The sequence below is a fragment of the Lepus europaeus genome, chromosome 15, assembly GCF_033115175.1.
Source record: "Lepus europaeus isolate LE1 chromosome 15, mLepTim1.pri, whole genome shotgun sequence".
NCBI classification, from domain to species: Eukaryota; Metazoa; Chordata; class Mammalia; order Lagomorpha; family Leporidae; genus Lepus; species Lepus europaeus.
In genome coordinates this window covers 707,172-720,122 of record NC_084841.1, presented here as the reverse complement: position 1 = coordinate 720,122, position 12,951 = coordinate 707,172, and the positions used below count along the sequence as shown (strand labels likewise).

The 12,951-nt window shown below is 66.4% G+C and overlaps 1 protein-coding gene across 1 annotated transcript; it reads right to left on the bottom strand.

Annotated features, from left to right (window-relative positions):
- Positions 1 to 1,386: 1,386 nt before the first annotated feature.
- On the bottom strand, positions 1,387 to 10,887 carry SLC6A18 (solute carrier family 6 member 18). The gene is made up of 12 exons (XM_062212615.1): positions 10,728 to 10,887; positions 8,626 to 8,766; positions 8,388 to 8,525; positions 7,930 to 8,111; positions 6,419 to 6,529; positions 5,667 to 5,779; positions 5,102 to 5,230; positions 3,248 to 3,404; positions 2,812 to 3,016; positions 2,427 to 2,586; positions 2,190 to 2,352; positions 1,387 to 1,578 (listed from the first exon to the last, which is right to left on the bottom strand). Exons 1-12 carry the CDS (start codon positions 10,885 to 10,887, stop codon positions 1,387 to 1,389), a joined length of 1,851 nt encoding a protein of 616 aa, XP_062068599.1.
- Positions 10,888 to 12,951: the final 2,064 nt, after the last annotated feature.

Genomic DNA, 12,951 nt, shown 5'->3' with positions numbered 1-12,951 from the left:
TGGCCGCTGAACCAGGGCTCTGACACTACCACCGCCAGCCCCCGAGGGCCCCTCCAGGCCAAGCTCCTGGGCACGGGGTGGCCAGGTGAGGTGTGGACAGGGCAGCCCCGGAGCCGTTCAGGGTAGTGGTAGGGTTTGCAGGCCACGTGGCAGTGTCGAGACAGCGTTGCCCTCACTTCCCAGCCCTGTGGGGGCCCTGCCTGCACTGTCCACCGTGCAGAGGGCAGGTCGTGGACCACGAGGTCTCTACAGCGTGTGAGGGGAGGGCCGGCCGAAGGGACACCGCGGGGCAGAGCTGAGGGTGGGCAGACGCCTGTGGGTCCCGCGAGCTCAGAGCTGCTGTCAACAGTGATGTCCAAGTGAGCAGGATGGGGCTGAGCCCTGGGACGCCCCTCGTGCCGTGGGCTCCCCCGTGTGACACCCCATGCTCACCGCCACCTGTCTCAGCATGGCGTGGGGAGGGGGTGTCACGATGGAGGGCTAAGAGCCAGCCTCCCCCACTGTGGGCGCAGACATGTGCGAGGCGCTGGGGCTGAGGGGGTGTTTAGCTCAGCTGCTCTGCAGGTGGGGCTTGGTCACACCCGTGGCGGCGAGAGCTGCTCCCAGCACAGATGCCCGTTGGGCGATAGTACTACATGCCTTGTTGGGTGCTGCAGGGGTGTGGCCAGCCGTGTGTTTCTGCACCAGGGAAGGGCGGGGGGCTCTGTGGGTGCTGGTCTGGCAGCCTGAGGCCGGGGTCCGTGGTCAGAAGGAAGCGGGGGTGGGGTGGGCAGGTGGGGGCTGACTGCCTGGGTGCTTGGTGGGGGAGGGCGGCTGGTGACCAGGAGGGAGTGGCCGAGAGGCCCCACGGTAGGAGCTCTGACTTCAGCAGCCTCTGCCCTCGAGCACGGGCGCTGACACTGGCGGTGTCTCCCAGCGTCCTCCCTGGCTGGGCTCTCAGCACCCGTGTGTCCCCCTCACACATGTGCAGATGACCCCTGTACCCCGTCCTGAGCTGGACTTGCCGTCAGCCTGGGGCTGGATTCCCAGCAGGGAGGCTGTGCAGGGCCTGGCCTGCTGTCGGCGCGCCTGCCCTTTGTCCATTCCCGCAGCTTGTGTGGGCGGTGCCCTTCGGGGGCTGTGGGCGGCACTGACGCAGAGGGCCTCCCATGGCAGCCAGCACCTGGGGGTGCCCCTGGGTGGACTCTGCCTCCCATTTGAGGGTGGGCAGACGCCTGTGGATCCCGCGAGCGCCTGTCGCCTTGGCTGTCTGCTCAGAGCTGCTGTCAGCGTGACGTCCCGGATAGAGTGAGCCCCAGATAGAGCAGGCCCAAGACGTGGGGAGCCAAGCGTCCTGCAGAGTCGGCAGGAGGGCGTGATGAGGTCACCCACGGCCATCCCTGCCCCTCAGTGGGCCCTGCTGTCTTGCAGCCTCAGGCTCCTGTCCAGCCATGCGTCCTGCTGCTGCCTCCTGCACCTGGCCACCAGCCGGGCCAGTGCGACGCCCGGGACCCACAGAGCGGGCAGCAGGGACAGGAGCACGCAGATGGCTTGCACCCAGCCAGGGTAGAGTTTCTCCTGCCTGGAGGGGAACTGCTCCTGCAGGGGGCGCGCAAGAGAGAGAGAGAGCTCAGCCTGGAGGGGGCAGACCCCAGGCCTTGGGCAGCGCGAGGCTGACCCGACCACCTGTGCACGGAGGCAGCCCCAGCTCCTCCCTGGGACTACAGGAGGGCAGCATCCTGGGTGGGTGCTCAGGGATGAGGGAGCTGGGGCTTGAGGCTCCCTCTGGGTAGAAGCCCTCAGGGCAGGCAGGGGCACGTGGTCCCCACCCACTGGCCTCCAACACTGTGGACAGGTGAGGTGTGGTCTGAGACCCCAGAGATAAAGCAGAAAATCCTCACTTCCCCCAGGCAGACCCTGAGGGGCTCCGGTGCTCACTCAGGGAGGGGCGGCCCAGGCCAGGTGTTTTATGGCCCCCTGTGAGGAGCGGGCAGGGAGCGACCTCCAGTCTGCTTCCCGACCCCTCCCAGACACTGGAATGGTCACTTCCCTGGCTGCCTGTCCCCACAGCACGTGGAAAGTGTGGGCTGGAAAGACCGATGTCCCCAGGGTTTGGACACTGCTCTGAGGCCCTCACTCGAGGGGCTCCGGTCCTACCTGGGTCGCCCTGCGGGTCACTGTGGCCCCTTGATCCCCGTGGGAGGACCTACGTGCTGGGGGTTCCAGGCCCGGTAGCTCGGCGGCCTCTGGGCCAGCAGGACGAGGTAGGCCAGGAAGACACTCAGGAGGAGCAGAGGGCTGGCCACGAGCCACGCCGCCCGCCAGTAGAGGCCTGGCCGCCGCCCCGTCATCCACGCGATGTCGTCACAGAACCTGCACGGACACGGGGCTCAGCGGTGCTGTGGGGCCCTCCCCACCCCCCAGGCTCCCCGTGGCCCTCAGCTCACCGCCGCAGGCCGTAGACGTAGATGACCCCCACCACCTCGAAGAAGGCGAAGACGATAAGGTTGAGGGAGGCCGCGTAGCTGTCGAAGATCTCGAGCCAGTAGCTTCCGGACTGCAGCGTGAAGCAGGTGGCCGAGAGCAGGCAGGCCAGGCAGGCCAGCCCTGGGGTGCAGGGGGCCGGGTGGGAGGCCTGCACCCGCCCTTCTCCCCACCCCGCCCTGCCTGCCGGAGGTGGGCAAGGGCTTGGCCTCAGCGGGCCACGGTCAGGGCAGGTTCACCCGTGTCCTGCCTGGAGCCACTGGGCTGTCCTTGGGGAGTGGGCTGGCCCCGGTGCCCCTGAGCTCTGTAGGGGAGACAGGCATCCCTGTGGCTGAGCTGTGCACTCACCCGTGAGGGCCTCCTTGGGGAACCCCGTGGGGACGACCCCCATGTCCAGGAGCGGCGTGATGATCCCCTCCATGTTGCCGAACATGGACGAGAGCCCCAGGGTGAAGAGCATCCCGAAGAAGAGCACGGCCCACACGGGCGCCCCCGGCATGTGCAGCACGGCCTCCGTGAAGACGATGAAGGCCAGGCCGGGGCCCGAGGCGCTCTGCAACCGGGAGCCGCGGTGGGCCACGGCACGGGCCATGGGTGCGCTTGCATGGAGGCCACGTCTACCGCCCCCCGGAAGGCTCCAGGTGCCAGGGACCTGGTTCTGTGCCCGGCTACCCATTAGCCCGGCCCTGAACCCACTCCACTGGACTCTGGCAGGCTCGCAGCCCTGTGGCCTGGCCTGACGCCTGGGGCTCCCGGGGTGCCCCGGCCGCCCCGCGTGCACTACCTTGTCCAGGAAGTCCTGCAGGCAGCAGACCCTCAGGGGCAGCCGGGCCAGCCTCTCCGGCTGTGTGGCGTTGAGCTGCGCGAGGACGGCCTTGTAGCTGGCCCTGGAGATGCTCTGCTCCGGGAGGTCGAACTCGTCGATGAGGCCCAGGATGTTTCTGTGGGGACACGGGGTGGGGCTGTGGGGCCTGTGCTGCCACCCACTGCCCAGGCCAGCAGACGCGTCCAGGCACAGGGCCCACCCACGCCTCTGCTCCTGCGGGCGACCCGCGTGCACTCCTGCTCGGGGGTGGGGGGGCCGGCCTCATCCTGCAGGTCCCGGGCTGGCACAGGGGTGTTGGCTTCTGCAGCTCAGCTGAGGGGCCCAGCCGCCCCACCTTCAGGACTCGAGGCTGGGGACCCCCACCCCGTGGCCTGAAAGCCCCCGTCTGCCAACCCCCAGCGTCGCGCAGCTCCCGAGGTCGGCCTTGGGGCTCGCTGTCCACACAGCTGCTCCTGTCGCCCTCCTGCACAATGCCCTGCTCTGGGCATTGAGGCTCCTGGCTGGGGGCCCAGCCGAGCCCAGCCCTCCCGTGTCAGCTTCCTGGGTCACTCAGGCGCCGTGTCTTCCGCGGGTTTGCTGTGTTCTGTCGGCAGCCGGTGGGGCTGCTCAGAAGGCCCCGTGTCCGGTGTCCTAAGTGCGGGAGGCCGGGACGTGCCTCATGGAGGAAGCCGCGTGGCAGGTGGGCGCCAGGCGTGAGTGACAGCGCTGTTGACCACGCTCAGTGCGGGGGCGTCAGGGCCTCGTATGAAGCAGGGCCAAGTGCAGCCGGGGGAGGAAGCACGACCTCATCCTGATGCGCCAGGCGCCCAGCCCAGCCCAGCGCCCCCTCCCCCAGAGCTGGCAGAGACCCCGGGAGTGGGGGCCCTGGGACAGAGAAGCAGCTGTGCACGGTGCAGCGTGGCCGCCACTTGCCGTGCTCCATGGCACCCGGGAGCCCGGCCAGGACCTGACAGGACCCTGTCCTTGGGGTCTGGGTGGAGGAGCTGGAGAAGCTCCTGCGCTGGTGAGGGTGGCGCTGAGGTGAGGTGCACGTGAAGCGCACACACACACGTGAGGTATGCACACACATGTGCACACACATATGAGGCACACATACACTCGTGAGGCACACAAGAGGCACGCACACGTGAGGTGCACACATGAGGCGCACGAACACATGAGGCACACACACGAGGCACACATACATGATGCACACACGATGCGCACATACACATATGAGGCACACATACACTCGTGAGGCACACAAGAGGCATGCACACGTGAGGCGCACACATACATGAGGCACACACACTCACAGTGTTCCCCGGGCACTAGCTGTGGCTGGCCTGTCCTCTGCCGCCTCCCTCTGAGTGGTGTGAAGTCGGCACAGGCGCCACCCATTGGCTCTGCACGGGGGGGCCGTCCCGGGTGCCGACGGGTTCAGCAGGACCCCTGCCCCGCCCCGGGTGCCTGGAGCCCCCTCTGGGGATGCGAACTCTGTGGGGGCAGAGCTCCCCGTGCCAGGGGCTGCAGCCCACCCGACGCCCCGAATGAGATGTGTCCCGACGGCCGGGCGGGGGCCTCAGGGTCGCTGGGGCCGTGCACTGTGCACGTCTGAGCGGAGGAGGCCGCCTGTGATCCTGGAGGCCCCGGGCACGCGGGGTCGGGTGGCAGCCCCCCAGAGGCTCCAGGGGCACCCCTCCTGCCCCCGGTGGCTGTCCCCGACTCGGGGCCCAGTCCCCCAGGGCGACCTCAGCTCCTTCCACACCTGAGTTTCCTTGGGAACGCCGGCGTGCCTGCCCCGCCCCTGCCCCCGGTGTGGCCCAGCCTCACCTGTCCAGGCACTGCCCGTGGTCTGTGGTGGCCTTGAAGCCCATGACGGAGAAGATGGCGACAGAGGCGTACAGGGAGGTCATGCTGTTCACCAGGGAGATGACCACGGCGTCCTTCTCACAGTTGTTCCTGCACACGGGGGCACTGAGGGCCTTGGGAGGACCCCGCCCACCAAGCCTGGGCCCCTCACATGGGGCTGTACTCAGGGACCCCCGCCCACCGAGCCTGGGCCCCGCACACCGGGCTGTACTCAGGGCCCCCCTGCCCACTGAGCCTGGGCCCCTCACACGGGGCTGTACCGCCCACCGAGCCTGGGCCTCTCCCCACTGCCTCACTCCACTCCTTGACCATTTGTGGAAAGGCTCAGAGCTGCACTCAGCACCCTGTGGGCCCCAGACCTGCCCCAGGCCACAGTCAGGCTGGCCACACACAACAGCTCCTGGAACGGACAAGCCAGGTGGAGCCCACCCCAGGCCAGCAGGTCCTCTAGCACTGTCCCCAGCTCAGCCCTGGCTGGCTGGCACCGCATCACCAGGGTGCCAAGCAAGCTGGGGCAGCTGCCCACCTGGGCGGGTTGTAGCTGGCAAAGGCGATGTGTCCACCGAAGGCCAGGGACAGGGAGAAGAAGATCTGGGTGGCTGCGTCCAGCCACACCCGTGGGTTCTGGAGAATCTGCATCTGGAACGTGAACACAGCAGATGCTGTTCCAGAACGTTCCCTGGCCCTTTTGGGTCACACCATAACCAGGTGTGACCTATACAGATTCCAAGAACCGTTCAGGACTTTGTGCCCGGAGGGAGCTTGCTTGGCATGGCAGCTGACACTGCTCCCCTGTTCTGTGATGTGGCCAACAAGCTGTGGCTTTGTCAGACCCATGGCAGAGCGTGGCTGGCACTCGGTGTTGGGGCCTAGAACCAGATCTGAGCTGACTCCGACCTGGGCACCCACTGCCCCATTTGCCCACTGCTGGGCGTCTGGGCAGACGGCCTCATGCCTGGGTGTGCAGCCGACTCCTGGTGGTGGTCAGCAGCCCTGGAAACCCCCTTGGGATCCTGGACCAGTGGAATGGTCTAGAAATGCTGTAGGCTCCGAGGAGAAGCCCCTTGGTCCTGTGTGCCGCACCTGCTGGATGTTTCTGCCCCAGGTGACAGCTGATCCCTGCCAGCCCCTCCCCCACAGCCCCACTTCGTCGGCACCTGGACTTCCTGCAGGTGCACCAGTCCACACCCCCAGACCAAAGTCCCTGCCCCGACCCTGCTGGGACCCCAAGGCCCTCCTCCCTTGCCCGCTGGGTGCCCCCTGCCCCCCTCCACTTACGTTGGGGGTGAACAGGTAGCGGAGCCCGTGCATGGCCCCGGGCAGCGTCAGGCCTCTGACGAGGAAGATGGTCAGCACCAGGTAAGGGAACAGGGCCGTGAAGTAGATGGCCTGGGGGAGACGCTGGGTCAGACGCACAGCGGCCCTGCAGGAGCAGGGGAGGGGCCACGCCCCATTGCGGCCGCTCATGTGGCCCAGGGTGACCACACACAGGCACAGCGCTTTGGGTCAAGTTCTGAAGGTGGACGGTCACATGGGCCCCGTGGGTCAGCTTAGGTGGGCACCGGCACTCGGGACAGGCAGGCCCCCTCCCCCCACCCCAGGCTGCCCCTCCTGTACACACCTCAGGCTCTCAGCCCAGCCCCCTCTTTCCCCTGTCCTGGTGGCTCCCAGTCCGCCGTGGGCCAGGGCCGGCCCCACTTCCCCACACAGACCAAAGCCACAGGGCCTCCCCAGCGAGTTCCTAACAGGATGATCTGTGAGAGCCGCAGGGTCTGGTCGCCGGCTCCGTCCTCTGAGGCTTGTGGGAAAAGGCTCGGGCCGGCGGCTGCTGGATTGCGTGGGCCGCCTCAGAGCAGGGGGCGTGAGGAACCCTGGCCGTGCTACGAGTGTTCCAGACCCCCACCCGTGTGCCCCAGCGGCCCCGAGGGAAGGCCCTGAGAAGCCGGTCGCCTGTGAGGGAAACCTCAGTGTCTGCTCTTTATCACGTGTTGTAAGTAAGTGTACGAACACGGCCCAAGGCTTGGAGAGGAGTGGAAGGGAAGGGGGGGTGTACCTGGAGGACAGCACATACAGGCCACGTGGGGCACACGTGTTGCCTGAAGACGGCCTGTGCCAGGCCCTGAGATCCGGTACCAGCCAGTGGGCACATGGCCATAGCCAGGGGATTCGGGTGCAGACCCCACCCATTGGTGGCGTGGCCGGGCCTCGAGGGGCGGTTCCGGTGGGAGCACAGGTTCTGCGAGCTGTGAGCCCCCTGTGTCTCTGCCCCCGGGGTGGTCCCTCGCCACCCTGCAGCCGCCCGCTGCCTGAACCGAAGGCGCTGCCCATCTCGGAGCCCGAACCTCCAGACCGTGAGCCACACGTGCCCTGCTCCCTGGTGCTGCTCTGGGATCCAGCGAGAGTCAGAAGCCTGATGGTGCCTCCGCCACACAGGAGGCAGAGTGCAGGCAGAAAGAACGGAGGAGGACCAGATGGAGAACGGCCAGGAGGCAGAGGCAAACCCGAGCTGCCGGGGACGCGCTGGCTCTGAGTGGGGGCTCCTCAGGCCGGACCCAGTGGAGCGGTGGCTACGAGAGGCACTGTCCACTGAGATGGAGGGGCAGGGAGACGCCATGGTGGCCGCCGGAAGAGAGCCGGCATGGCCACCTTGGCACAGAGTGCGGTTCAGGGCAGACTGTCGCCAGGATGAGAAGCCGCCCGTGGGGCCCCGAGTGCGCCTCCCCCCCCCATGCCGAGCCAACACTGGCAGCGCGGGGAGGGGCCTCGGAGCTGGAGGAAGCTGCTCTCACCTTCCCAGTGGTCTCGATGCCTCTGATGACGCACAGGTACACCACGGCCCAGCAGGTGACCAAGCAGACGAGCAGCCGCCACTGGACAGTGCCACTGTCGCTGATGTCGGCAGTGATGTTCAGTGTCTGCCGGTACCAGAAGTAGCTCACGGCGCTGCTGCCCTGGCACTCCGCCACGAACCCTGCAGCCAGCGGTCCCGTCACGGACTGGCCACGGGACCCAGTGCACGCCCTGCCCCGAGAGCCAGCAAGGCCACGGGCGCCAGCACGGCTGACCCTGCGCTGGAGCAGCCCCCACCCTCCGGCCCAGCCATGCTCTCTCGCCTCCCTCTGAGGCTGAGACTGGGAAGGGAGGCCCAGGCCTGGTGTGTGAGCGGATGGGGATCTGGGTGGCCCCTGGGTCCAGCGGGGACCGGTGACCAGGAGAGGTCGCCTGTCCACACTGGCCACGCCCTCACCTGTCCTGTTGCCGTCCAGCGGGCAGCTGCTCCAGGGCAGCGGGTCCTGGAAGGAGTTGAGGAAGTACCACAGCACCCAGGTGAGGATGGTGTTGTAGTACAGGCTGACCAGGAAGGACACCGTGAAGCAGCCCAGCCCTGTGGACAGCGAAGACAAAGCGTCACACGGCAGGGGAGGGGCGGTGCCGCCCACGTGCAGAGCAGGTCCTCCTGGGGAGCCCAGCAGGGGGCAGCCTACCTACACCGCCCAGGTAGGGGGAGATGGCCGTCCACACCCCAATGCTGCCCCTGCGCAGGCGCTGGCCGATGGCGAGCTCGATGTGGAAGAGCGGGATCCCCTCGAAGACCAGGGCGATGAAGTAGGGGATGAGGAAGGCCCCTGCGGGGACACGGGGGTCAGGGGCGGCCACCCTAGCTCCCCGTCGGGGTGCCTGGCGTGCTGCCAGCGGCCGGCCCAGGTTCTGGCCGGGTGTGGTTGGCATAGCCACCGGCTGCATACTCAGCCTCCTGGGAGAATAACCCAGCGGGCAGCACTGAGGGGCAGACTCAGAGGCCGTCTGTGCGGCCAGTGTGGACAGGCAGAGTGGGCACGGCCAGTGTAGACAGGAGTGTGCACAGCCAGTGTGGACAGTGTGTAAGTGGCTAGTATGGACAGGCAGAGTAAGCACAGCCAGTGTGGACAGGCGGAGTGTGTGCAGCCAGTGTGGACAGGTGGAGTGTGTGTGGCCAGTGTGGACAGGTGGAGTGGGCATGGCTAGTGTGGACAGGTGGAGTATGTGCAGCCAGTGTGGACAGGTGGAGTGGGCATGGCTAGTGTGGACAGGTGGAGTATGTGCAGCCAGTGTGGACAGGCGGAGTGGACACGGCCAGTGTGGACAGGTGGAGTATGTGCAGCCAGTGTGGACAGGCAGAGTGGGCACGGCCAGTGTGGACAGGCAGAGTAAGCACAGCCAGTGTGGACAGATAGAGTGGGTACGGCCAGTGTGGACAGGCGGAGTGGGCACGGCCAGTGTGGACAGTGTGTAAGTGGCTAGTATGGACAGGCAGAGTAAGCACAGCCAGTGTGGACAGGCGGAGTGTGTGCAGCCAGTGTGGACAGGTGGAGTGTGTGTGGCCAGTGTGGACAGGTGGAGTGGGCATGGCTAGTGTGGACAGGCGGAGTATGTACAGCCAGTGTGGACAGGCGGAGTGGACACGGCCAGTGTGGACAGGTGGAGTATGTGCAGCCAGTGTGGACAGGTGGAGTGGGCATGGCCAGTGTGGACAGGCAGAGTAAGCACAGCCAGTGTGGACAGGTAGAGTGGGTACGGCCAGTGTGGACAGGCGGAGTGGGCACGGCCAGTGTGGGCAGTGTGTAAGTGGCTAGTATGGACAGGCAGAGTAAGCACAGCCAGTGTGGACAGGTAGAGTGGGCACGGCCAGTGTGGACAGGCGGAGTGGGCACAGCCAGTGTGGACAGGTGGAGTGTGTGTGGCCAGTGTGGACAGGCGGAGTGGGCACAGCCAGTGTGGACAGGTGGAGCGGGCAGACACCCGGAGCAGGAGCTGGCGTGAGGACGAGGAAGGGCCACCGGCTCAGAAGACCCCGGAGCTGCCCAGGAGCGAGGAGGGTGAGTGCAGCTGTGCGAGATGTGGGGGCACTCTTTACAAAATCCCGAGGGACGGGCGACGGGCGCTGAGTGGCTGGGGTGAGACCGCCCCTTAGCGCAGCCCCGGGGGGCAACGGGGAGTAAGAGGACAGAATGTTCCGGCATGTTCGGCCATGCTTGCTGCATCTGGAAACAGGCGCCATAGCAGAGTGTCGGGGCGACCACTCCTCCCTCGCCTGCATCCCTGATGAGAGGCCCCCTCCCCCGACCTCTGCGTCCCCGAGGCCCTGGCCCCTGGGGGATCTCCCCAGGTTCCTCACTGGGAGGGTCAGGCATCCCAGGCCTGCCCGTCACACGGGGGCACTCGGGCGACAACAGCCCTGAGCAGCAGCCCCTGGCCGGTGCACACGTGTGGCCGCACAGGTGCATCCGTGTGCTGTGACTGCTGGTGAGCCTGGGGCTCCTGTCACCCTGCAAGGAGCCTTGGGGGACACCAGCCCCCACGAACGTGGACACCAGGTGATCGCCCCCTGGAGACTGGCTCCACACCGAGGGGCATAGCCGCTGGGAACGGAGCTGCATGCTGGCCTGGGACCCCATGTGCAGACCCTTGAAGTCCCCGGGGCTCAGATGCCAAGGCCAGGCTCTTCCTGGGGCCCCGCGTGTCTGGCTTCCTGGGACAGTGGCACTGCCCAGGGGTCAGGGGTGGGAAAGGCCACCCTTGGGTACCCAGGTATGGCTGGTGGGCTCACCTCCGCCGTGGGTCTGGCACAGGTATGGGAACCTCCAGATGTTCCCCAGCCCCACAGCAAACCCCACGCAGCTGAGCAGGTACTGGAGCTTGTTGTCCCACCGGGGCCTCTCGTCCTCCCGCGCGTCCATGGCTGGGTCTGGGCCAAGGTCCTGGGCCATAGCGGTCCAGTGGCTCTGGGAGCGTCCAGGCCACTCCACACCTGCACCCTCTGCTGGCCTGGAGCCCGAGTGTCCCCTCTGTCGCGTCTTCTGGTTTATTTACAGGAAAGCTGTTAGAGCCCGGTTAATTGGTAACCTGGGGCCTGGCCATGCCCGCATCCCCGGCCCCTCTCCCACAAGTGTGTCCAATGCCAGCTGCAGGCTGGTGCCGCCTCGGAGAGAGCTGTCCCCTGTGGGGACGCTCGGGCACGGTGAGTTGGCGTTTAGTTATTCATCTGTAACGAGTGTTTGGACGTTGAGGTAATGCAGACTCAGGCTCCTCGGGGACAGGGCCAGAGGTCCCCGCTCCCCTCCCCCACCCTCGGTTTGCCAAGGTGGCCTGTGAAGCTGAGTCAAGGATGTGGACACCTCAAGACCCAGAACATCCATCACCAGGGGCCCGCACCCTCCACCCAGGACCCTGGCAGCCCCTGACCTCCCCATGCCACGCAGTTCCCGACAGGGTCAGCAGATAAAGGCTGCTGCCCGGCCACGTGTGGCTGTGGTGGCTGTGGTGGCCATGGCTTCCCTGCTTCTGGGGCAGCACAGGAGGGGGCTTAGTCCTCAGGCCACACCTATCTCCTGACACCTCGGGGTCTGAATGTGGCTTCCGGGCCAGTCCTATGTGGCCTGTGCCAGGGGCTGCACCTGCTCCCTAGCCCAGCCTGGGGGCCTCAGAGTGGAGCCCACACCCTCCCCAGAGCTACAGGAGTCCCTGGGGTGACCCCCACTGAGCACAGCAGGGACAGGGCCTTTGGGAGGGAGGCAGACAGTCCTGCCCAAGGCCCAGCCTGTCCCGGCCACAGCACACGGCCTTGTGGACAGCGTCCTGATTGCAGCCCATGGGGGAGTGGAGCTGACCGCCAGCCACACTGTCCCTGGGGACACACTCGCCCGTCTGGACGCACACAGAGAACAGCAGATGCAGCGGTTTATTTAGACGGGGACACTTGATGTCCATGAACCTGCCTGTCTGTCACATTGACAAGGATGCCAAGCGGCAGCACTGTGCTCCGGAGGTGACACACGGCCGCCAGCCTCCTGGATGGCACACCGGGCCAGGGGCACCGCAGGGCGGCGGAGGGGTGAGTGCTAAGCGGTCAGAACGTGTCCCAGCTCCGCCCTGCTCCGTGTCTGTGGTGGGCCGGGTGGTTGGAACCGCAGGACTGGAGTTTGTGGCCGGGTCTGGGAGGAAGGGGACCCCCCAGCATCCCAGCCCAACTGTGAGAATTCTAGAAAGTCCGCTTGAAGGGAAGCACCCAGGTTTTTCTGTGGAACGTGGAGGTGGCCGTTTGTAGAAGCAGATGCCATAGGCCCAGCTCGTGTGGGGCTGAGGTTGGTGCCAAGTCCCAGGGCCGTCCACCCCGACAGCCCTGGGCTCCAGGGGGCCAGATGGCACGCAGCATCCTTGGTGGCAGGGAGCCAGGGCCAAGTTACCCTGTAACCCTCTCTCCCAACATCTGGCTAAAAATTCACAGTTAACGTTCCCGTAAGAAAACGTGGTGTCTCTCCGGCTGGGCCGCGCTGAGCTGCACCAGGGCGTCTGTCCGTGGCAGGCAGAAGCAATGATTAAATGGTGAGTATTCATTAAGCCGGGGCGGCGGGGCCAGGGCGTGGGGTGGGGTGGCCACGTCGCCAGGCTCGACAGGCTTCTGGCAAAAGGGCCGCAGCCCTGACCTCGGGGGTCCCTAGGTCAAGGGTCTGTAGCTAGGGGGAGGGCACAGGGTGGGGGCTGGGAAACGGGAATGGCTGTAGGGGCCGAGGCAGCCGCCCACACTCCAGGCTCCACGGCCATCCATGACAACCTGGGGTGCAGCAGGTGCAGCCTCCCCACCCCTCAGCTCTTGACTTTGGGGGACGTACCCAGGGCTGTGTGGCATGCTGCACTGTGTCCATGACAAGGAGACTGGGCCCACATGGTGGACGTGTGTGCCATGAACGTGTAAACACGGATGCACGTGTGTATGTGAACACGCGTGCACATGGAGACGCACACACATGTACGTGCATACAAGCAGTGTGCCT